This window comes from Pelophylax lessonae (assembly GCF_965119305.1).
Source record: "Pelophylax lessonae genome assembly, chromosome: 12".
Taxonomy (NCBI): domain Eukaryota; kingdom Metazoa; phylum Chordata; class Amphibia; order Anura; family Ranidae; genus Pelophylax; species Pelophylax lessonae.
Window position 1 is genome coordinate 102,343,184 of NC_138779.1, and position 26,183 is coordinate 102,369,366.

The 26,183-nt window shown below is 43.1% G+C and overlaps 1 protein-coding gene across 1 annotated transcript in view; it reads left to right on the forward strand.

Annotated features, from left to right (window-relative positions):
• Window positions 1-26,183, forward strand: part of LOC309567913 (BAR/IMD domain-containing adapter protein 2-like) — a 252,556-nt gene that overhangs the window by 176,783 nt on the left and 49,590 nt on the right. The window contains exons 6-7 of the mRNA XM_082273449.1: window positions 8,893-8,964; window positions 9,083-9,220. Of these exons, the coding sequence (XP_082129575.1) occupies window positions 8,893-8,964; window positions 9,083-9,220 (210 nt within the window). The remainder of the gene's footprint in view (window positions 1-8,892; window positions 8,965-9,082; window positions 9,221-26,183) is intronic.

Sequence of the window (26,183 nt, forward strand, 5' to 3'; positions counted from 1 at the left end):
GCATAAAGAAAAAGGAGTCTTGGAAGTGATGACCCAGAGCTTTGATCTTAACATTATTGTATATGTCTGGGATTACATGAAGAGAAAAAAGGATTTGAGGCAGCCTACATTCACAGAAGATCCGTGATTAGTTCTTCAAGATGTTTGGAACAACCTACCTGCCAAGTTCCTTCCAAAACTGTGTGCAAGTGTTCCTAGAAGAATGGATGCTGTTTTGAAGGCAAAGGGTGGTCATTTACTTTCTATTTTGTTAATTGATAGAAATAAGCGAAAACTTCAATTTCCGAAAGAAATCTTAATTTACAGCATTTTTTCACACCTGCCTAAAATGTTTGCACAGTACTGTATGTAGCACCCTCCTAGATAGGTGCTAGGTAGGGAGTATAGTTTGCTCTGCCTGCTTATCAGGAGAGCGGTAGGTAAAACCTAGTTGCTCTATCTGCTTAACAGGGGTGCAGGATTTCTAGTCAGGCCTGTTGCATGTGTCTATGTGTGATTCATCTGATCTGAGGGAGTGTCCCCACTGTGTCCAATAAGGGAGCATGTTGGACAGTGGAGGAAACCCCGCCAGTGACGCACAGGCTTTGTAACTGGGTTGGCACAGAGAGTGGTGCATCCCGGGATAGATTATAAAAGCCAAGAGCACATGTGACAGGGTGTCTTTAGGCGGGAAGCCAGGTCCCAGGAGTAGGGTGACGGCTGTCTCTCCTCCTGTTTGCTGAGGAAGGTGGTCACAGGCAGTGGACCTAGTGAACCAGTGGTGTGGCTGAACCCAGAGGTCCAGTGAAACTGAGAGGTGAAACGGAGGTGAAAGCAGTGTCCGTGAGTACAGGGGAGCTTGCCCAGGAAGGGGACCATTCCAGTGGCTAGAGTCAGCGGACGGGTGTCAGCACACAAGCAGTTATAGTAAAGGGGGCGCCAAGTTGTTAACCCTGAAGAGAATATTCAAACAGGAACAGTCTATTTATCTTCACTTCTGTGGCAAGGTGAAGCAGCGGCCTTGCCGCACACTACAGATCGTTGTCCTCAAGTTTGTGTATAGTTTATAGTTGGAGTATCCCACTTATCCCTTCTCCCATCCCAGTTCTAATTAAAACACAAAAACCAAATCCCCTGGACTGACTGTCTGAGCCAAGAACTGTTACTGCTGCTTATCTACTGTCAGTCGCTAATGGTAACCCAGGGGACCCAAGAATGTGTAATTCTCAGCAGCTCTCTAGGGGGCAGTGCTACATGTACATATATCTTAAAAATGTATTTAGCTTTTGCTTAAAGAGGTTGTAAACCCAAAATTATTATTTTTTTTTTTTCAACCTGAAAGAGAAACACATAATGAGCTAGTATGCATCACATACTAGCTCATTATGAAATACTTACCTTAGAACGAGTCCCCGCCTTGCTGCCTGCTTACCTCAATGACGGGCGACATGTTCAGTCGCCCGTCTTCCAGGATGGCACGCGCGGGAGCCGACGGTCATGGCACGGGGCTATGAAGGAACGGCACCAGCGGCCGTTCCTTCAGAGCGCATGCACCAGTGATGTCACTGGCTGCATGTAAGGTAAATATCTCCTAAACGGTACATGTTTAGGAGATATTTACAGTACCTATAGGTAAGCCTTATCATAGGCTTACCTATAGGTAAAAGTGTCAGAGGAGGGTTAATTCCTCTTAAAAAGTAAAGTTTATTTGATCATTTGATCACCAGTCTCAGCTAATAATTAATCCTTGTACCTGCTGCTTGTAGCTATTATACATCCAAAATCACAAATCCTGTAAAATATTGCATTTCCTTCTAAGTGCTTGCTTTGAATCTTCCTGTAGAATCAATATAATGAATACAATAAATATAATACTGCCTCTGTATACTCAGGAGTGTTAGATGCCGCTTTCTAGATTTTAGCAGTATTTGTTAATGAATAGCTAATTAAACCTTATACTGTTTATTTAATCTGTTGCCTTTTTCCAAAGCAATTAATTATAACATGAATTACAGTGTTTTGTCTACCCAAGTACATTGCAATTATCCTGTTCCTTTTGTGTTGCTAATACTTGTCCAAATAATTAACCGTTGTCAACTGAAAGTCAAATGCATACCATGAATTTTCCTGTACAATCAACAGCAAACATAAAGAGACACCATCTCTTCTTCCGCCTGTCTTTACTAAATGCTGTTAGAATGCAGTTTAAAATTACTCTATCATCACCTAAAAAAATGTAAAATGCGCCCTGTAATTATGGCCTGTCCATGCCACAGATCTTCTCTCTTTGTGACTACCTCTGCCAAAGAATCTTACGCATTTAACGCATATCTGGGTTTGTCAATTCCCTGGTTTCCTGCTGAAGCCTGTGGTTTCATCCACCAGCTGCTATGTCACTATAAGACACAGAAGATATATACTGGCTGGCTGGCAGGCTGAAACAGCATGCATCAGGGGACCAGGCATCTCAGTGCCAGGACAAGGTCATCCAGTGCCCAGGGCATAGATTCCAAACTGTGCCCCTCCCCCATTTATGATGTGCAAGCTAGAGGATCCCACACCCAGTAAACTGTTCCTGCCGCCCACCCCTTGTCCAGGCCCTGAGGCATCTGACAAGCTCAGATATCTGTTGGATACTGAAGAATACCTAAAGCAGAGGTTCCTGACAAGTTTCCATAAGTAGCTAAGCTGAATCACCGATCTCTCTATGCCTCTGTTCAATCCTTCCCCCACACAGTTAGAAAGCACATCTAGGGAACACATTTACCCCTTGTTAACCCCTTCCCTGCCAGTGTCATTTATACAGTAACAGTGCATATTATTTAGCACTGATCACTGTATTAATGTCACTGGTCCCCAAAAAGTGTCACTTAGTGTCAAGATTTGTCCGCCGCAATGTCGCAGTCCCGATAAAAATCGCTGATTGCTGCCATTACTAATAAAATAAAAAAAATAAATAAAAAGTCCAAAAATCTATCCCATAGTTTGTAAACGCTATAACTTTTGCGCAAACCAATTACTATACGCTTTTTGGGATTTTTTGAATCAAAAATATGTAGCAGAATACAAATAAGCCTAAACTGGAAAAAAAAAATGATTTTTAAAATATTTTTATTGGGAATGTTTTATATCAGAAAGTAAAAAAATATATTGTTTTTTTTTTTTTCCAAAATTGTCGCTCTTTTTTTGTTTATAGCGCAAAAACTAAAAACCGCAGAGGTGATCAAATACCACCAAAATAAAGCTCTATTTGTGGAAAAAAAAGACCAATTTTATTTGGTTGCAACATCGCATGACCGTGTTATTGCCAGTTAAAGCAACGCAGTGCCGTATCGCAAAAAATGGCCTGTTCATTAAGGGGGTAAAACCTTCTGGAGCTGAAGTGATTAATTGTGTATATAGGCCAAAGCATCAGATCTCAAGGATTATGAATTACATGTTTTATAAAATAAAATAAAAGAAAAGAAAGAAAAATAGAGAGTAGGGAAATGAAAAAAGATATGAGAACATGATAGTAATCATAAAAAGCTGTAGATATTGCTGTTAATTTTGAATAAGTACTTTAAAATTAAGGTGAATCCTTAAAATTGGGCGTGCAAAATTATTCAGCCCCTTTACTTTCAGTGCAGCAAACTCTCTCCAGAAGTTCAGTGAGGATCTCTGAATGATCCAATATTGACCTAAATGACTAATGATGATAAATAGAATCCACCTGTGTGTTATCAAGTCTCCGTATAAATGCACCTGCACTGTGATAGTCTCTGAAAGAATGAAAAATAGAGAGTAGGGAAATGAAAAAAAGATATGAGAACATGATAGTAATCATAAAAAGCTGTAGATATTGCTGTTAATTTTGAATAAGTACTTTAAAATTAAGGTGAATCCTTGAATAGGGACCAGTTTAATCAAAGTTTGTGATAATATATCTGAATACAAGGCTCTAGTTTCTTCTATGGCACATATAGAATCCATTTTGTACAACCAATCTTTCACTGAGGGTATTGTACTTGATTTACAATGTAAAGGAATCAATGTTTTGACCGAATTGAGAAGGTGGATAGGTTAATTCATTTTTTTTAGCTATGTAATGGTATATCAAAATTATATAATAAACAGCATTCTGGTGTAACAGCCATATTTATTTTAGGGATTGAAGGAATCAATTCTTTCACTCGGCTCCAAAATGGTACAATCATTGGGCACGTCCACCAAATATGGTATAAGGAGCCACATTTTTGCTGACATCTTCAACATAAATCTGATGCCAAGGGATTCTTTTTTTTTATTTTTGTAGGAGTAGCATACCACTTGATAAAAAGTTTAGAAGAAATTTCTTGTAATTGAGTGTTGCTAAAGAATTTATGTTCTAAAATGCAAGCTCTTTCCCATTGTTTCTCAGAAAATATTACCTGTAAAGCATCTTCCCACAAATTCCTATGTGTATCTGGTTCCCTTTTTTTGATATCTTAGAATAGACTATAAGCACATTGGATTGAATATATAAAAGTAGTTCCATGAACACAGGTATTTTCAAACTGAGAGTCCTAAGGAAATCGTGTACATTTTTATGATTATTGATAAAGTTACGAATTTCAAAATATATCCAATTAGGTATATTGCCACCTTGTATATCTTCTTCAAGTTCTGTCTTAGTTTTAAATTTTTAAATAAATAATTACGAGGCCAATATAAGATTATCATTTGATTTGAAAGGGAATGATTGGTTAATGCCAGGCAGGAATTCAGGATTATTATTCAATGGAGTTAGAGGTCATGGAGAAAAAGATATCTTATATTGAGAAGAAGCAGCTCATTGGAATGCTGCAAGAGTAGGTCCTTTTAAAGGATGTTGTTTAAGCAAAAGAAGTTTATGTGACCAAGTTATCCAAGGAAGATATTCGAGAGGTGGTAGTGATTGTACGCCTTCCAATTGGACCCAATCTTTATTAGGATAATGGCAATTCCAATCTATAATTCTTGTTAAATGTTTGGAAATGTAATCATTAGAAACACATGTAAACTCACTGGAATGCATGTAAAGGTGCCAGAACACACCAGAATGCACATTGTCCTGAATTAAGATAAAGATATTTCAAGAGTCAGAATAAGAAAAAAAAAAATACACTGGAATGCTTTAAAAATGCATCAAAAACACGTGTAAACGCATCAAGAAAATAGAAATTGTGGTGTAAACTATCCCTAAATTTTATTTAAAACACAAGCCAGGGACCCAAGAAGGTGTGGATGATCTGTCATGCATGTGCTGTATGTTGGTAATGTGCTGCTTAAACTGTTCCTGGGTGCCCTAGTCTTGTGCATGGTTTACTGCTGCCAATACCAGTTGAGCATGCCGCCCTTTACAACTGCCTGACAGCATACTGTTATAAAAAGAATGCATTTCAACTGGGTTATACAGTAAAAATGAGTGCTTCTCCCTATTTACAGTGCTGTCCATCGCAAGGGCTAAATGCTAATTTTTACCTAGATCCAGTAAAAAGCACTTTACTTACAGTGCCTTATTCCTCGCCCCTGGAACATGGCCCTTTTCTCCTCATCTGATGCTCAAGGTTATGGATGAGCCTTCAGGACCCTCACGTACAATACAGGACTGCTGGTCCTACATTGTACGTGATGACATTAGAATGTGACTGATGGATGCAGCACCCAAGAAAAGTGGTTCTGGGGGACCGATCGCATGGAGTGGGGAAAGCCCACAAGAGCTCTTTATAGTACCCTATGCAAAGACAAGCATTTAGCCCTTGTAGTCCAGGGGAGCCCCTATGAAAGTGTAGTATTTAAATATTCCTGGAGTTCAGCTCTACAGTGCCTCAAAAAAGTAATCATACCCCTTGACATTTTTCACATTTTGTCATGTTACAACCAAAAACGTAAATGCATTTTATTGGGATTTTATGTGATAGACCAACACAAAGTGACACATTATTGTGAAGTAAAAGGAAAATGATAAATGGTTTTCAACATTTTTTACAAACAAATATCTGAAAAGTGTGGCATGCATTTGTATTCAGCCCCCCTGAGTCAATACTTTTTAGAACCTTCTTTCACTGCAGTTACAGCTGCAAGTGTTTTTGGGGATGTCTCTCTACCAGCTTTGTACATCTACAGAGTGAAATGTGTGCCCATTATTCTTTGCAAAATAGCTCAAGCTCTGTCAGATTGGATGGAGAGCATCTGTGAACAGCAGTTTTCATGTCTTGCCACAGATTCTCAATTGGATTTAGCTCTGGACTTTGACTGGGCCATTCTAACAAATGAACATGCTTTGATCTAAACCTTTCCATTGCAGCTCTGGCTGTATGTTTAGGATTGTTGTTCTGCTGGAAGGTGAACCTCCGCCCCAGTCTCAAGTCTTTTGCAGACTCTAGCAGGTTTTCTTCTAAGATTGCCTTGTATTTGGCTCCATCCATCTTCCCATCAACTCTGACAAGTTTCCCTGTCTCTGCTGAAGAAAAGCATCCCCACAATATTATACTGCCACCACCATGTTTCGCTGTGCAGATGGTGTGTTCAGGGTGATGTGCAGTGTTAGTTTTCCGCCACACATAGCGTTTGGCTTTTAGGCTAAAAAGTTCAGTTTCGGCTCATCTGACCAGAGTACTTCCTTCCACTTGTTTGCTGTGTCCCCCACATGACTTCTCGCAAAATGCAAATGTGACTTCTTATGGCTTTCTTTCAACAAGGGCTTTTTTCTTGCAACTCTTCCATAAAGCCCAGATTTGTGGAGTGCACGACTAATAGTTGTCCTTTTGACAGATTCTCCCACCTGAGCTGTGGATCTTTGAAGCTCATCCAGATTTTCCATGGGCCATGGGCCTCTTGGCTGCTTCTCTGATTAATGCTGTCTTTGCCCGGTCTGTCAGTTTAGGTGGATGGCCATGTCTTGGTAGGTTCGCAGTTGTGCCATACCCTTTACATTTTCGAATGATTGATTGAACAGTGCTCCATGAGATGTTCAAAGTTTGGAATATTTTTTTTATAACCTAACCCTGCTTTTATCTTCTCCACAACTTTATCCCTGACCTGTCTGATGTGTTCTTTGGCCTTAATGATGCTGTTTGTTCACAAACCTCTGAGGACTTCACAGAACAGCTGTATTCATACTGAGATTGAATTACACATAGGTGGACTCTATTTACTAAGTAGGTGACTTCTGAAGGCAATTGGTTCTACTAGATTTTAGATAGGGGTATTAGAGTAAAGGGGCTGAATACAAATGCACGCCACACTTTTCAGGAATATTTATTTGTAAAAAATTTTGAAAACCATTTATCATTTTCCTTCCACTTTAAAATGATGTGCCACTTTGTGTTGGTCTATCACATAAAATCCTAATAAATACATTTACTTTTTTGGTTTTAACATGACAAAATGTGGAAAAATTAAAGGGGTATAAATAATTTTTAAGGCACTATAGGTTCAGGCTTATTTAAAATGTCAGTAGTGCTTCAGTAAATCAGAAAGTGGCATGGGATAAGTTTCCAATCCCATTGACCATCTGAGGGTCAGCATTTGCAACCAATGCATGCACCAAATGGAATTAGTTACTTACACTGAATGTAGGTGTAGCGCTACCCCTGCAGGAGATGCTTGGTAATTTGGTTTCTCTGTTCTACGTCTCAACTCTTAGAACACCCTCAGCCCCTCTGACACACCTGGTTGAATGAAAGTTAGTGCAAGAACTTATAGGAACATGAGTATATGTACCTTTTAATTTGGGTGTGAATTAGCACCAAGAGATAGACTCAAAACTGTTCAGTGGTAAATTAACTCAAAGTATTGGTACAGGTTAGAATATATGGTGGTTTGAGTATAAATAAATACACAGAAAGTAGGATCAAACATGGTCTGCTAGACAGTATAATCACTATGCCAAGGTAACTTAGAATAGAGTTCTGTACCACTAGACTGGGTTTAACTTATGAATCAGCAAAGTCAGCAGTAAACAGTGCATATAAGCATTAACTGTAATGTGAATAATAATACTATAACTAGTCTAGATTGCACTCTAGGAGAATTACTAGGATATGGTGCAATGCCCCCTGAGAGGTACCTCTTAGCATAAGCAATAGGTGAAGGTCTCTGTGTAGCAGCTGTAAAGGGACAGTCTTTAGCCCTAACTCTTCAGCCTGCTAGCGTTGGGGCCCAGTTGTACTGTTGAATTATCTCAGTCAGGCCTGCAGGCAGCAATAAGGCTACTAGATGACTGTATGGTCATTTCCAAAAGGGCTTAGTCTCTCTAGCAACAGATAGTAAATCCCCACTGCAGCAGCTCACCGGTCTCAATGATATTGAAGCTCGCCATCCACTCACACAACGGGATTAGTTCACCCTTGTTCTGCACCCAGGTGACTCTGGCTGTTAGCACACCTGAACTCAGCATCCCAGATTCTGCTCAGGCTGCTGTTATGCAGCAGTAGTGGTGCACACTGGACAGCTATTTGCACTCACCGGGCTTCCTCATGGCAAGAGGAAGCTGCCTCCTCTACAGGCTGAGAAAATGCAGCTCTTTCCCTCCTCTTGGCAATCCCCCTCTGGGAAATGTAGTTCAAAAGCTCTTGATTATAGTAGAGTCTCTCTCCTCTGGACAAAAGTTCCCACATTGTAGTTCTGCCTTAGTCTATTGAACTCTTCGGCAGCTCTGTCCTGTTGCTGATATACTATAGCTGTTAACCAGTTCAGCACCACAGGGTAGCAGCTAAAGAGAGCAGTTGCAGCCAGTGTTTCTTTCACTCTCCATTCTTACCCAAGCACCTTAATACATAGATATACAGGATTATTATATTTAGATTTAAGATGAATGGTAGAGGTGGGCACTGTTGGGAATTTTATGTCCTGTAAGTATATTAGAATACTAATTTAAAGATGACAAACATGTTTCTCTTTATGTTTCAGTTAAAGCTTTTCCACTCTGAACTCCTGGCTCAACTCGAACACAAGCTGGAATTAGACATCAAGTATTTAACTGTGCGTACTTTCATTTCCTCTACTTTACATTCTCCACTGTGATAATTTGTTCAGCCTTATTTATATTAGGGGTTTGACACTTACCCGTAACTGATAGTGTTTCCTTCGCTTTTCCCAGGCGACACTGAAGAAATACCAGGTTGAGCATCGTTCCAAGTCCGAGTCAATTGAAAAATGTCAATCTGAACTCAAGAAGCTCAGAAAAAAATGTCAAAACAGCAAAAACCCCCAGAAATATGGAGACAGAGAAGTGCAGGTAGGGTTGTTGTAGTACTACATTGGAGCAAACTGTAAAAATGGATCTACTGGTTTTAATCCTATGGTATACTGGATCTTGAAAAGAAAAAAATAACATCCTTGTAAATAATTCTGCTCTATAACTACAGAAGGACTATGCACTTGCCTCCAAAACAGGTAGAAAGATGCCGACACACTGGCAGATCACACAGCCAGGTAAAACTCATTTTTGGGCATGGGTGATCCCCTAGGCGAGCCTTGGCACCCCAGAACATTTCCCATCATGCTCATGCACTCTGCAGTGTAGTTGAGCATCATGAGAAATATATACGTTAATTGGGATTTTTCTTTTTACCAAAAACATGTAGCAGAATACACATTCGATTTTTTTAATTTTTTATCGGATGTGTTTTATAACAAAAAGTGAAAAATATTGTTTTATTTTTTTTTCAAAATTTTCGGTCTTTTTTTGTTAATAGTGCAGAAAATGAAAACAGAGGTGATCAAATTCCACCAAAAGAAAGCTCTATTTGTGGGAAAAAAAGGACATAAATTTTATTTAGGTACAGCGTCACACGACCGCGCAATTGTCATTTAAAGTAACGCAGTGCCGTATTGCAAAAAATGGCCTGGTCATGAGGGGGGGGGGGGAACCTTCCAAGGCTGAAGTGGTTAAAGAGAACAAAGTTGCAGGGAAGCACAGCCAGTATGGAGCACAGCAGTCACACAATACAGCCATGGTTTAATGGAGATAACAGGCTATGGAGACAAGAGCAGGGTATGGAGCAAAGTACATGAGGAGGACATGGGGGAGAAGGGGTGCAGGATCTGAGGTTTGCAGTACTACAGTGGAGTGAGATAAGAGAATGGGAAATAAATAGCACACAGCACTGATGTGGAGAGTTGAATGCTAAATAGCAGCCTTGAGAGTGATGAGGAGCGAACCAGGCAAGCGTAGTACATTGGGAGGGAACAGCAGAATGGGCACACAAGAGGGTTGCCATGAAAAAGTAAGCTGTATAAGGGGGCAGATTGGACAGGCAAAGCATAAATACTGCAGACAAGGAACACAGGAAAGTAGAGTGCGGAAAACCATTGATAAATCACTGACAGTGAGAACAGGGATTGATAAACAAAAAGCATGGAGGAGAAAATTACCACAAATGGGGAAAATATCACACTGAAATGAACTGAAGACTCTGAGAAGGAAGACAATACATAGTAAAACATAAATCTCGGATCACACTAATGCGATGCGGGCAGAGCTGCTGTTAGAAATCACGGGGCCCCCGTACAACCTACCTGACCCCCAAAAATATCAAATTCGATTTTCGCTAAAATGCCATGGTCTTGATGCTATGCTTTGCAGCCATGGTGGAAAAGATACTCTCGCTACCCGGCTGCCTACAAATACTTTTTTTTTGTAGTTTTTTTTTAGTGCTGAGTGGCAACTTCACATTGCGAGACCGCAACTGCTAGTGTCTACCTGCAGTTTTAGGCTTCATGCGCATTGGCTCCTGGCACATTTACCCCTTCTCAAAATCCTGTACTTTCTACAGCTTCCCTGCAGCACCAACAAACCCCCCCCCTCCACATTCACCCTCTCCAGCAGAAGCACTACTCTATTCAAGATAACTGAAAATTGGAGTGCCATGTGATTCCTAAAATATAGCACTCACTCCAAGAAAGGAAGGAGTTTTGGATCCCAGCTGGTGCTAAAAAAAAAGTATGCAGGAAGTAAATCTCCAGATGATATGTAGGAATGCTAAGGAGACACTTGAAACATAAGGTACAATTATTGAACCATGCAATAAACTAAAATAGTCAGCAGCCCTAAGTAAAAGTAACTAGTACTAGAGGTATGCCGCTAAGGCCTCATGTACACTGGACAATAGAAAACCTCTTCTGGACGCTGGAACTTGACAGCTAGTGAATGAAGTTAAAAAACTTATGTTTGACCACTTTTACATGCCACGTTTACTGGCATTCATCAGCGCTTTTATTTAGAAACTGTTTTTCATCTCTCTCTCTCCCTCTCTCTCTTCCTCTCTATCTCTCTCCTTCTCCCTCTCCCTCTTCCCCACTCTCTCTCTCTCCCTCTCCCCCCCTCTCTCCCTCCCTCTCCCCCCTCTCTCCCTCTCTCTCTCCCCCTCTCCCCCTCCCTCTCCCTCTCTCCCCCCTCTCTCCCTCCCTCCCTCCCTCCCTCCTCCCTCCCTCTCCCTCCCTCTCCCTCCCTCTCCCTCCCCCTCTCTCTCCCTCTCCCTCTCCCCCTCTCCTTCTCCCCCCTATCTCTCCCTCTTCCTCTCTATCTCTCTCTCTCTCCACCTCTTCCCCTCTTTCTTCCCCCCTCTCTCTCCCTCTCTCTCTCACCTTCTCCCTCTCCCCCTCTCTCTCTCTCTCCTTCTCCCTCTTTCCCTCTCTCTCTCTCTCACTCTCCCCCCCCCCTCTCTCTCCCCCTCCCTCTCCCCCTCTCTCTCTCCCTCTCGCTCTCCCTCTCTCTCCCTCTTCCGCCCTCTCTCTCTCCCTCTCTCTCCCTACCTCTCCCCCTCTCCCTCCCCCTCTCTACTTCTCCTTCTACCCCCCCCACCTCTCGCTCTCCCTCTCCCCCTCTCTTTCCCTATCTCCACCTCTCTCTCCCTCTCTCTCTCCCTCTCCCTCTTCCTTTCCCTCTCCCCCTCTCCCTCCCCCCTCTCTCCCCCCTCTCTCTCCCCTCTCTCTCTCCCTCTCTTCCTCTCCGCATCTCTCTCTTCCCTCTTTCTTCCCCCCCTCTCTCCCTCTTCCTTTCTCTCCCTCTCTCTCTCCCCCGTCTCCCTCTCTCCCTCTCCTCTCTCTCTCTCTCTTCCTCCCTCTGTCTCCCCCCCTCTCTCCCTCTCTCTCCATCTCTTCCCCTATTTCTTCCCCTCTCTCTCTCCCTCTCTCTCTCTCTCTCTCTCTCCCTCTCTCAAATTCAAATTAGCCTTATTGGCAGGACCAAATACATTTTAGCATTGCCAAAGCAGTTGAGTTTGTGATGGGGGGGGGGGGGGTAATGGGTAATATAAAGGGGAATGGGGGGTGAGTCTATGTAAAGGATTTTTAAGTCCTCGGTTATTCATGTCCCTCTCAGTCTGTGACATGCACATGCTGTCACATATTGTGCAGCTATTTTTACCATTGGCTCTTCTTCTCCCAGTAGGATTTGGAGTTTCCTCTTCTGTTCTATAGAATTGAAGTGCGGGATAAAAACGGAGAGTCTCTGGAAGTGAGTGTCCCTCACTGATGAGTACTTAGGGCACTGTAGCAGGAAGTGGTCCTCGTCCTCCAGGACCCCCTGGTCACACTGCTGGCACAATCTTCTCTCCCTGGGCTTGTAGGTCTGTGTCTGTAGGGCACTGTAGCAGGAAGTGGTCCTCGTCCTCCAGGACCCCCTGGTCACACTGCTGGCACAATCTTCTCTCCCTGGGCTTGTAGGTCTGTCTGTGCCATCCTAACTCTATTTCCAGGCTGTGGGTACTCAGTCTGTACAGGCTGAAGGTCTGTCTGTCTTTGGGCTCTTGTAGCACCTCCAGGTATGGGGCCAGTTTGTAGTCTCTCTGCAGTGACTGGTAAACAGTTAGTTTCTTGGAGTTTGTTATTTCATTTCTCCATTCTTCAACATATTTTTCTTCTTCATTGCATGTGATCTGCATAGCAGTACGGTGCGAATCATATGCGATGTCTGTCATCGCACAAATGTGAACCCAGCCTGAAGAAGGTATCTGGGTGAAACTGGGTCAACATGAAGGAAACTGAAGCACAGGGAGGTGAGACACTGGGCACAGGAGAGGAAGGTGGTGTATGTTCCCTGAATGTGCACAACAGCCACCCACTAACACTTACATGAAGTGCCCTGCTGTCTTCATATTATAATGAATAATTATTCGGTGTGCAGAATCAATCACATTGCAACCCACTAAAGCTGGATACACACTATACAATTTTCTTTAGATTTTTTCCTTTAGCTTTACTAAAGCCATATAATATGAGGTCACACCTAAACACTTTCATTTTATATGCAATCATGCAGGCCCTTCCACTACATAGTTAAAGGTAAATCTAAAGGAAATCTACCAACAAAAGTTGTATAGTGTGTATCCAGCTTTTTTCAGCAATGTGCTTGTTATTTGAAAACACAAAGCAGTTTGAGATAGTCAGCAAGTATATAAGAGCCAATACACTGTCGTACCAGACACCAATATGAGACCGTCTTTATGTTCAACACATGTCCCATAAACCAGGCAAATCCCATTAGCGATAGAAAAGGCTTTGTAATTCATTGAAATCCTGTGCCTGTTCCAGGCAGTGGTGCATACCAATGGTTAACCCTTTAATGGAATGGCATGAATTGTAATCCATTGATGGGACTGAGCAGGCAAGTGGAGCACCAGTGTCTGTTACAATAAATAGATATAAATACCAGACACACAAAGACCTGGAATCAAAGAGATGCACTTGTAGGGCTCAGATATATTCACATCTAAGTATTGGCTTGTGGGAATTTACTAAATGAATGAACAAGTTGGTTTCCAAACAGCTGACTATTGTACATTTTTATTTGCACTTCAGTTAACTTTAAGGACATACGTCCAATAGATCTACTATCATCATGGGGTCAAAACAGTACTGACCTCATGAAGAGAGTATTGAGGCTAGAAAAGTGGATCTGTTAAAAAAGTTGTCCTGAAAAATAAAAAGTTTGTGTGAATATTTAAAAAAGGTGCGCTTATAAGGATGCAATCATCTTGACTTTCCAAGTTGATACTGAGGACTGAGTATGTACAAAGGTTGAGACATGATCCAAAATGTAGTGGTGCCACATCCCATAAAATAGTTGGATGAAAAATAAGGGGAAAGAAAAAAGAACACTAACCCCCTAAGATATTAGGACTTTATAGGCATCCACTGATTAAACTCACAAAAAAACTTACAATCTTAGGTAATATAAATACAGACAAAATTTATTGTTGTAAAATTACATAAAAACCATCACAAAGATAAATATGCACAATTGTGCGACATTATGCTCCTAAACCAAGAGAACCCATATATGGTCTGACATAACGGGGTCTGTGTTTGAAGACGATAAATATGGTGGACCTCCTGTGCCTGGATCAACAGGGTTCAAATGAGCAAGTGTACCCAAGGAATCGCTATGCGTTTCACTATGCAGCTTCTTCGGAGGATTCTGTGGGAGGTAAAAGCAGGAACAGAGGGCACCAAACAATCTATTGAGAGGGGGCCAGAGTTGCAGGAACAATATAGCTGTTCCAAAAGGAACTAACATTGCATATGTCTCCTTTCTGTTATAATATACCAATCTCTAGGGGTGCCGATCCAGTCATTTTTTAAGACAGCTTCTGCGGGAGACATTGGAGATAAAGAAGCTGCATAGTGAAACGCGTAGCGAATCCTTGGGTACACTTGCACATTTGAACCCTGTTGATCCAAGCACCGGAGGTCGACCATATTTATGATGTTCAGAGACAGACCCCATTATGTCGGACCATATATGGGTTCTCTTGGATTAGGAGCATAATGTCGCACGGTTGTGCATATTCATCTCTGTGATGGTTTTTATGTAATTTTACAACAATAAATTTTGTCTGTATTTAAATTACCTAAGAGTGTACGTTTTTTTGTGAGATTAATCAGTGGATGCCTATAAAGTCCTACTATCTTTGGGGGTTATTGTTCTTTTTACTTTCCCCTTATTTTTCATCTACTGAGGACTGAGTACATTAGAAGATAAAGGGTGAGGGAATGCAATATCAACTGCTCAGAGCAAAATAGATTAATGTGAACTTTCACTTTATAGTTTATCTTAATGCCAAAACTTCTATGTTTTAGAGTAGGCAATGGTTAAAGTGGCAGTGAACTCCCATGCACAATTTGTACCTATAGGTAAACTTATAATTAGGCTTACCAATAGGTAATGTAAATATCTCCTAAACTTGCACCGTTTAGGAGATATTTACTGTACATGCAGCCGTTGACATCACCGCCACATGCGCTCTGAAGGAACAACCACCTGGGCAATTCCTTCAGAGCCCTGTGCCATAAAGAGCATCTCCTATACGCATGCGCGGGAGTGACATAATCTCGGCTGTGGCCAGTCACACAGCCGGAGTCTGCCAACCTGGAAGGAAGATGGGTAAAGATGGAAGCCTTGTCAGCGATGACAGCTCGCCGCTGGAAGGGCTTAGTTCTAAGGTAAGTTTCACATAATGTGCAAGTATGCGAAACATGCTAGCATATTATGGCTTTACCTTGCGGGTTCCAAAAACAAAACCAAAAAAAAAACACAGCAGTTTACTACCACTTTAACCTCCTAGGCGGTAATCCCGAGCGTGACTCGGGGTTGAATTTTCATATCAAGAGCGGTAACCCCGAGTCACGCTCGGGGTAGAGTTGCAGAGTGCCAGCGGAGCCTCCCTTGGCTCCCAGAAGCATTCCACTTACCTTGTCCCGGCGATCCAGCGATGTCCTTCGCTCCGATCGCCGGGTGACCGGCATCTGACTTCCTGGTTCCGTTCCCTGCGAGCAGAGGCGGCGCACGGGAGCGGAACTGGGCGGGAGTTTTGAAAAGTGAAACTAAATAAAAGAGGTGATACAATGTAATCTGATAGGATTACACTGTATCACCACAGATCACCTCAGATCTGATATTACAGTGCCCCTCTCTTCAGTAAACGTGATTTGTGCCCAAAAAAAAAAAATATATTATGGCATCAAAAAAGCGCCAGTCTAAACCGCTTTTGGACCAGCTGAGTGACAGCGGCAGCGACAGCGACCCAGAGGTGCTCGCGGAAGTGAGCGATAGCGAGTCATGCGGTGATTTGTCGTCCGACACTGACACTGACACGGATCTGGCAAGTGAGAACGGCGATGACCCTGACCTCAGCGATGTGCGCACTTGGTGCGCTATTGATTGCGATGCGGACCAGGTAGCGCCCCCAAGATTCCCCTTCACCGGATCACCTGGGATGAAGGTAGATGTCGAGCGTGACAATCCTCTGGCCTACCTTCAATTATTTCTCACTGAGGAGGTAATTGAATTAATTGTCGCCGAGACGAATCGCTACCAACAGCAGCAATCCGCAACGCTGCATGCCAGGCTTTCCCGAAGCAGAAGGTGGGAACCGGTAACGAAAGAGGACATGTGGCTGTTTATGGGACTCCTCTTTCTTCAGGGGTTGGTGGGGAAACCTTTCCAAAAATGGTACTGGACCACCAACAGGTTACTGGCCACACCGTTCTTTGGGACCGTGATGTCTGAGTATCGCTTCTCCCTGATTATGAAGTATTTGCACTTCACAAACAATGAGGAATTTGATGAGGCCACGCATCCTGCGCCCAAACTGAAAAAGATCTGGGAGGTATGGCAACTTATTGTGGGAAATTTCCAGCGGACCTACGTGCCAGAAAGGGACATCAGCGTGGATGAGAGTTTGATGGCCTACAAAGGTCGCCTAAGTTGGATTCAGTACATCGCATCAAAAAGAGCACGGTTTGGCATCAAATCATATATGCTCTGCGAGTCATCCACGGGGTACATATGGAATTCCGTAATTTACACCGGCAAAGGCACTAAATTCAACCCGAGGTACAGCGACTATGGGATTGCCACATCATCCGTCCTGACACTTCTTGACCCCTTGCTGAACCAGGGATATTGTTTGACGACGGACAACTTCTATACCTCCCCGGAACTATATGATGTTTTGCTACAAAATAGAACCGACGCATATGGTACCGTTCGGCCTAACCGTCGAGACATGCCATCTTTTTTTGCCAAAAAAAAACTAAAAACCGGAGAAATGGTTGCCTGGCAGAAGGGAAAGGTGATGGCAATGAGATGGAGAGACAAGAAGGATGTGTGTCTTATGAGCACTGTTCACACTACCTCCACTGCCACGGTCCATACAAAACGTGGGACTGATGTGCTGAAACCACAGGTCGTAATTGACTATAACAAAACAATGGGAGGTGTGGACAGAGCCGATCAGGCCATGACCTTCTATCCCGCTGTACGAAAACAGCAAAAAAAATATTATAAAAAAATATTTAGACATCTTCTGGAACAATGTCTATGGAACGCTTACATCCTGCACAAAGCCAACAGTGAAAACCCTCTTGCTCATTCCGAGTTTGTCTGGAAGGTGGCTGAGCAGATTTTTGCAAAGTACCAGACACCATCAGGAGTTGAAAATAGACCTGGACGTCGCGCTGTTGACGTGGTCAACCCAGAGCGTCTGACCGGCCGTCACTTTGCAGACTATATTCCGCCAACTGCAAAAAAGGCAGCACCAACCAGGATGTGTGTTGTCTGCTGCTCGAAACGCGATAGGAATGGAAAGAAAGTCCGAAAGGAAACTAGGTTCCTATGTCCCGACTGTGACGTTGGACTTTGTGTAGTTCCTTGTTTCAAGATTTATCACACGCAGCATTTGTATTGAATTTTCTTTCTTTGACAAATTTCCTTATTTACTGCATTATTGAATAAAATTACATTATTTATGAGATTATAATTCATGCGTTTGTGTTTCAAAATTTATCACATCTGGGATGTCTACTAGAGTCTTGTTTTGCTCAGGTTTAAGTCAGTAATTACTAAGAATTGTAGGCCTATAATACATAACACCAAATTTCCATGAAAATAATTGTACCGCTTTTGGTATGAACTTCCAGACATAATCATACCGCCAGGGAGGTTAAGACCTCTGTCATATACTTTTTTTTTAGCTATCTATTTACCATTGTGGAGATTTACTGTTCACTTCTTGTCTAAAGACACAGCAGTAAGAGTCAATCTATTCAAAATGATTTGTAATCAGAAAAGGTGTCTCCCCTGGAAAGTTTCCTCTAACCTTTTTCTGTGACAACTTGAAATATTTTAAGTTTCCCATCACATTCCATCCTGGAGACTATGGTCACCCGGCATAGGTGTGCACAGCCTATTGCATTAGGGTGTGCACCCTAAAGCTCAAATACGCTTGTGTGTGTACTACATATATATGACCCCACCACATTGATCTCCCAGTGAAAGAGAAGTGTGTAAACACTTCTATTATGGCAGAGCCGGTAAGAGGGAGATCTTTCCGATCTTCTTGCTGGCACACAGAGTGATAATGCTAATGTGCATGGGGTGATTAGGGTGTGTCCGGGCACACCTGGCACACCCTGTGCGCACGTCTATGTCACCAGGGTACATAAACATCTCTCAGATAAGGGAACCTGATTCGTGAAACGCGTCTGCTGTTTGAGGCATCTGTTCATTGTGCTGCCATGCTTTTGGAGAAATAAAGACTTTTTATCTGCTGACACTGGAGTGCTGTCAAACCATTTCCTATACAATTGACATAGGCATGCGCACAGGGTGTGCCAGATGTACAGAGACAAGCAATAAAAATCTAACAGGGTTGATAACCCTTGCACACACTATCTGAAACTAAAAAAAGACTTTACATAAAGTTTAATCAAATGTGATCACAGAGGTGTACAGAAAATGTAAACAAATCACTACAAAATCAGAACAATTCCTAAATCTGCAGTTCACTGTTTGATCTGTTCAAGTGAATGATAGCTATTCATCAGACATATACTGTACACAACATGACTAAAGCTGTACATAGACCTTAGAGGGTGACTAAATAGGGTCGATTTACTAAACTTGGAGAGTGCAAAATCTGGTGCAGTTGTGCATGGTAGCCAATCAGCTTCTAACATCAGCTTGTTTAACCAGTTTCAGACCGCCCACGGCATATATACTGCAGCAGGGCGGCCCGGCTGCACAAAATCACGTACATGTATATGACACTGTGCAGGTAATGTAAGGGGCGTGTGCACATGGCCGAAGTGCCGCTCCCGCTGTGATTGGACACAGTTAGAGCCATTATTCGGGTCCGGCGGCTGCGATGGCCGCCAGGACCTGCCGATCGTTTGGCAGAATGACACAATGGCAGTCTGCCTAGGTAAGCAAGGCAGACCGCTGTTCTGTTTGGCAGTAAAAGAGAGATCTTGTGTTTCAGCTAGGCTGAAACACAGATCTCTCTTTTCTCCCAGTGCATCCACTCCCCCCCACAGTTAGAAATCACTCCCTAGGAGTACATAGTTGCCAACATTTAAATTTTTTTTCCAGGGACACTTTGCAGCACAGCTATCAATTACCACACCCACTTCCCTGAAGCTCCGCCCACTCTGCCTAATTAATCTCGCCTACTTATCAGATTATAGAGTCTACTCAATATAGAGAGAATTACAGGATATTAAAAAGGGAATTTCAAACTTAAGGCCACAGTAGCAGAGTTGGAATACTTCTCCCATTCAGCTGCACTACTTCTGCATAACATTTATGGGCAGCCTGATTAACAGGTGCTTCCAGGGACAATATAAATTACCTGGGACAGGCTCCTTTTTGCAGGGACTGTCCCTGGAAAAAAGGGACAGTTGACAAGTATGGGAGTACACTTAACCCCTTGACCGCCCCTGGTGTTATCCTCTTCCCTGCCAGTGTCATTTATACAGTAACAGTGATTTTTTTTAATCTCTGATCACTGTATTGGTGTTTGGGGCAGAGTTGTAAATGGCTTTGTTTGTTGTTAGCATTTTGAATTGTATTCCTTTGGGAATCAGAAACCAGTGGAGGAACTGGCAAAGTGGGTTGGAGGACACTAAGGTAGGCCTATGAGAATGGAGTTACATTAGTCACTGTGAGAGATTACAAGGGAGTGGAAGAGCTGCTTTGGTGTTTTAAATTGTTAAAAAGGGGTGTATTTTGGATGTTACGAAGGTGTTCTCTGCAAGATTTGGACTGTGTTGGATTTGGGGCTGAAAGGACAGGTCAGAGTCCAGGATTACACTTAGAACCCTAGCATGAGGGGAGGGACTGATAGTTGTATTATCGATCTTGATGGAGAAGTCAGGGGAAGTAGTATGATCTAGGGCAGGAGTTCCCAAATGGTGGGTCGGGACCCACTGGTGGGTCGCGAGCTGCGTTTGAGTGGGTTGCGCTAAGCCGGAAATTACTGAGAGTGGGCTCACTTAAATTGTGCTGTGCGAGCCAGCGCAAATTACAGAGAGCCTGAGCAGTCAAATCCTGATGGATTCAGGACCCCGCCCACGCAGTTTACGGAGGCTGGTCTGCATTTCCCACGAGGAGGATACTTGCATCACTGAGTACGTATGTGGGCTGTTATGTAGGATATGTTCATGGGGTGCAGAGCCAGCTCCTTGGTCCTGCTGGCGGCAGCGGTGGTGGCTAGACTGGCGACGGGATTCTCTCAGCTATAGCGGGCAGAGACGGCAGCCTCGGTGTCAAGGGAGGACCATGTGGCCGGGCGGTGTCAGGAGTTCATGGCAGCTTCTGTGACCCCAGTAGAGGATCCGAAGGAGAAAAGCCAAGACACCAAGACCTGCATAGAGCTCCTTATCATGGAGACTCTGGGTGAGGTGGGCTGGGCCCTGGAGAGGGCAAACAGGGGCTTCACCTTCACTGTGGACCACTGGGAGAGGAAGGAGGGTGAGTGCCTCCATATAGCCTGCTGATCACTGTCCTGGGGTGGTTGATTTCTGTCCTCTGCCTGTCTTATACTGTCTATGAGGGTGCTGATTATTTACAACGGCACTTATATGCCAAACATGCCATAGGTTTCTGACCCTTCAATAGAACATCTGGCAAGCGTATTCAATAATAAATTGAAAAGTAGTAAATTTATATTTTTAATTTAACATCCCCTCCCTTTAAAATATGCATTATTATTATTATTTGCATTTATATAGCGCCAACAAATTCTGTAGCGCTTTTCAATATTCAATTACATGCAAGTGGGTCCCGAAAAATAACTGTTTTCAGAAGTGGGTCTCGGCCCAAAAAAGTTTGGGAAGCCCTGATCTAGGGGAAATATTATGAGCTCAGTTTTAGAAAGATTGAGCTTGAGAAGTGGCGTGACATCTATACGGATATGTCAGTTAACACACTAGAAATGCAAGAGTAGACTGAAGGGGTGAAGTGGGGAGTAGAGCGATAGATTTGGGTCTCATCAGTATAGAGATTGTATTGGAAGCCGTGGAAGTTTATCAAGTAACCAAGGGAGGAGGTGTAGATGGAGAAGAGAAGGGGTACAAGGATAGAACCTTTGGGGACCCCTACAGAAAGAGGAAGCTGGAGAGGAGGGGACAGAGTTGTAGGTGACATGGAAGGAATGCTGTGAGAGGTACGAGGAGAACCATGAAAGAGCAAAGTCTCAGAGGCAAAGGGAGTGTAGCTTTTAGGAAAAGCAGGTACTGTAGTCATGGGTATCAAAGGCTGCAGGAAGGTCTAGTTGTAAAAGTATGGAGTAGTGGCCATTTGCTTTAGCAATTAGTAAATCATTAGAGAGTTTTAGTAGGGCAGTTTTAAAAGTCGTATGACAAGTCACAACTAATGTATTTCAATAGAAGCCGTTCAAAATCTATGCTACTTTAAAAAGCATCCTGCATTACTTTGATGCAACTTGAGTGCCTTAGACTGTAATGTAAACTCTTAAAAGTCGCATGAAAGTCACATCTTAAAGCGGAGTTCCAGCCATTTCACTCACCTGTCCAACGGTCCAGCGATGCGGCCGCCTGAAGCCTCGATCCTCTCCCTCGGCGCCGGCATCACTGCTGTGGGCACCCGGCTGTGACAGTTTGCGGCTTCACAGCCAGGTACCCACTGCGCATGCGCGAGTCGCGCTGCGCGCCGTGATTGGCCGGCAATCTTCTGGGACCTCTGACATGTCCCAGAAGATTGCAGGGAGGGAGGGGGAGAGGAGAACTTCCGCTCAGGGCGCCGCGGCGCTCCGAGCGGAAGTGGGAGCGGGTACCTGTCAAAACTAGGTACCCGCTCCCCCCTCCAAAAAATGACATGCCAAATGTGGCATGTCAGGGGGTTAGGACCACCTAAAGCGGAAGTTCCACTTTTGGGTGGAACTCCGCTTTAATGTTATTAATGTGGCAGTTGTGCAACAGTCAAAGCCATCCAAAGTTCCCTCAAAGTCGCAACGTAAAATTGCAATGGAAGTAGCATGACGTTGTAGTCACACAAGTGTGACTGGAGCCAGGAGTCAAGAAGGTTGCAGTCAGTGAGGTAGGAGCTCATGCCAACCACACCTTTTTGCACAATGTACACTATATTGTGAAAAGTATTGGGACGCCTGCCTTTACATGCACATGAACTTTAATGGCATACCAGTCTCAGTCTGTAGGGTTCAATAATGAGTTGGCCCACCCTTTGCAACTATAACTGCAGAAATCATTTTGTTCTGCTTGTACATACTGTATTTATGTCATTCATGTTTGTATGGCATCAGTATAGGCATAAAATATGACGAATACAATAAACAATAAACCACAAACTTTACAACAAAAGACAAAACTTGGAGCGCATCTTGTTTCTTGCATGTATTAAAAAAGGGGGAAAAAAAATGTAAAAATCCAAAGTGCATGCTCCCACTCTGTTATGGGCACTATTCTGCAGTTCACATTTTAGGTGAAGGTATGTGATGACCTCCCTGCCTCGAGAGGTCACATTTAAACCCATTGTAAACACATGAAACTTGGTCATGCAGATAAAACTCACCATTGTAGCTTATACCTAAATCATAGTAAAGTTTAATTTATAGAGGTTGTCTGCCTCTGTTATGTGACTTCACCTTCACCCAATATCTGCCAAAGAAGATCTCTACTGATTTAAGATCAAAGCATGCTTCAAAGAATTCAAGATATATTGTTATTAGTGCAATTGTTCCTGCAGCCCACAAGGTCACTCTCAGGAAAGTGTCAAGCCTAATTGTATTCCTGTCAAAACATATTAACCTTTTACTGTAGAGTCCTTCTATAGAGTAGGGAAGGGTTAAAATCTTAGGAGCCTTAACCTTTCTATGTGTCCTAGAGAATAATGTCATCAGAACAGAAAGTGATGATAATCCAAAATGTTAAGGCTGTCAGCAAAACATTATTTCAGAGGAAATCTTTCAATGCTAACAACTGTCTAAGAGGGGATTTACCTAGAAATAGCGGAAACCTCCCCAGTAGGGTTGCCAACTATCTGAAATGGAAATAAGGAATGGGGGGCGGGGCGGGGGATGTTTTTTCCAGTGCAACATTTTAAGGAAGTGTAGTGCAAATATCTTTATATAATTATACTTCCATAACTTTTTCTTTGCTTTCCTTACCATTTTATCTGCTACTCTCCCCCCCCCCCTTTTTTGCTCTCCTTCTGCTATCCTTCCCTTTTCTTTGCACTTTCCCTTTTCTTTGCTCTCCTTCCCCTGTCTTTGCTCTCCTTCTGCTGTCCATCCATTTTCTTTGCTCTCCTTCCCCTTTTCTCTTTGCTCTCCTTCCCCTTTTCTTTGCTCTCCTTCCCCTTTTCTCTTTGCTCTCCTTCCTCTTTTTTTTTGCTCTCCTTCCCCTTTTTTTGCTCTCCTTCCCCTTTTCTTTGCTCCTTTTGCTGTCCTTCCATTTTCTTTGCTCTCCTTCTGCTGTTCTTCCATTTTCTTTGCTCTCCTTTCCTTTTTCTCTTTGCTCTCATATCCCTTTTCTCTGCTCCTCTTCCCCTTTTTTAAATCTCTTTCCCATTTCTCTGTTCTCCTTCCCTTTGCTCTCCGAGTCCTCCCTCTGCTCCTCTTCCCCATTTTTCTGCTCTCCGTCCCATTTTGTTGTCTTTTCTCTTCTTCCCATTTTATTTGCTCTCAGTCCTGATGGGAATGGATGATCATGCTCTCCTTCCTCTTATCTGCTTTGCTTAATATATCCCTTTTCTTTGCTCAACTTTCCTTTCCTCTGCTCTTCTCCCCTTTTCTCTCTTCAGTTCTGCTGCTTACCTTTTTTTTTCTCTTGTGCCCAGCCTCTGGCAGAGTCTGCTCGCTTTCTTGCAGAGTTGCAGCAGCAGGCACCGCGGGCGCCGGGCGGAGAAGGGAGGGGTTACGTTGTGACGTCTTCGAAAACGGGACGGCATTGCGGAATTCAATTGGTATTGGTCAGAAGAAGGCGGAGAGGGGAGGGGAGTCAGGGACGCACAGCAGCAGCCACAGTCATCACCAGTCACATCACAGACAGTCACAGACTACTACGAAAGTGAGTCACACCGCACGAACGTCACCAAGTACCGCGGAATACGGAACAAAGTGTGTTCCATATCAGTTTGATACGGAACAGCACTTGTCTTTGTAAAATACAGGACGATTCCGTTTTTTATGGAACGGTTGGCAACCCTACTCCCCAGTGATAGACTATATATATATATATATATAATATATATATATACACTCACCGGCCACTTTACTAGGTACGCCTGTTCAAGTGCTTGGTAATACAAATTGCTAATAAGCCAATCACATAGCAGCAACTCAATGCATTTAGGCATCTAGATGTAATGAAGATGACTTGCTGAAGTTCAAACTGAGCATCAGAATGGGAATGAAAGGGGATTTAAGTGACTTTGTACGTGGCATGGTTTGTTGGTGCCAGAGGGGCTGGTCTGAGTATTTCAAAAACTTCGGATCCTCTGGGATTTTCACACACAAATATCTCTAGGGCTTACAGAGAATGGTCTGAAAAAGAGAAAATATCAAATGAACGGCAGTTGTGTGGACTAAAATGCCTTTCTGGATGTCAGAGGAGAATGGGCAGACTGGTTCAAGATGATAGAAAGAAAACAGTAACTCAAATAACCACTCGTTAAAACCAAGGTATGCAGAATACCATCTCAAAATGCACAACACATGAAACTTTGAAGCAGATGGGCTACAGCAGCAGGAGACCACACCAGGTGCCACTCCTGTCAGCTAAGAACAGGACAGTGAGGCTACAATTCGCACAGGCTCACCAAAATTGGACAATAGAAGACTGGAAAAACATTGCCTGGTCTGAGGAGTCTCAATTTCAGCTGCGACATTCAAATGGTAGGGTCAGAATTTAGTGTAAACAACACAAAACTATGGATCCATCCTACCTTGTATCAACGGTTCAGGCTGGTGGTGTAATGGTGTGGGGGACATTTTCATGGCACACTCTGGGCCCCTTAGTACCAACTGAGCATTGTTTCAATGCCACGGCCTACCTGAGTATTGTTGCTGACCATGCCTATCCCTTTATGACTACAGTGTACCCATCTTCTGATGGCTCCTTCCAGCAGGATAATGCACCATGTCACAAAGCTCAAATCATCTCAAAGTTCACTGTACTCAATGGCCTCCACAGTCACCAGATCTCAATCCAATGGAGCACCTTTGGGATGTGTGGAACAGGAGACTCGCATCATGGATGTGCAGCCAAAAAATCAGCCTGATGCTATCATGTCAATATGGACCAAATTCTCTGAGGAATATTTCCAACACCTTGTTGAATCTATGCCACGAAGAATTAGAGCAGATCTGAAGGCAAAAGGGGATCCAACCCAGTACTAGCAAGGTGTACCTAATAACGTTGTGGGAGTGTATATATATATATATATATATATATTGAGCCTTCTCACTGTGTCATAGGATTAGATGGAATCCGGGGTTCTCACTTATGCAGGTTGAGGGGCTCCGGGATGCCTGTTTTGAGGGAAGAAGTAAGGAAAATAGGCATATTTTATGCCTTTATTTTCCCCATGGGTTAGTTAACAGGGCAGTTAATATACAAATTAAGTTAGGCCTATTGAGAAACATTAGTAGGTGCTAGGTTAGGCTGAGGTGGGCCTGGGTTACTGAGGTCATATGAACTTTTGACCTGGCCCTCCTGTGTTCATTTTCCCGCTCATTATAGGGCTGTAGCTAGGGAGTTTTTTGAACTGCGGGGTTTTCCCGCCCAAATCTTAGCCCTGTATCTGGGGAGATTTTGTGGAACAGTCATCTTCCCGCTCAAATTAGTAGGTCTAGAGCCATAAACCAGTTGATTCTGGCTCAGTATTGGGCTATTTAAGGGGCTCGCTGCCGCCTTTTTCATTCAGTCATCACTGTGAA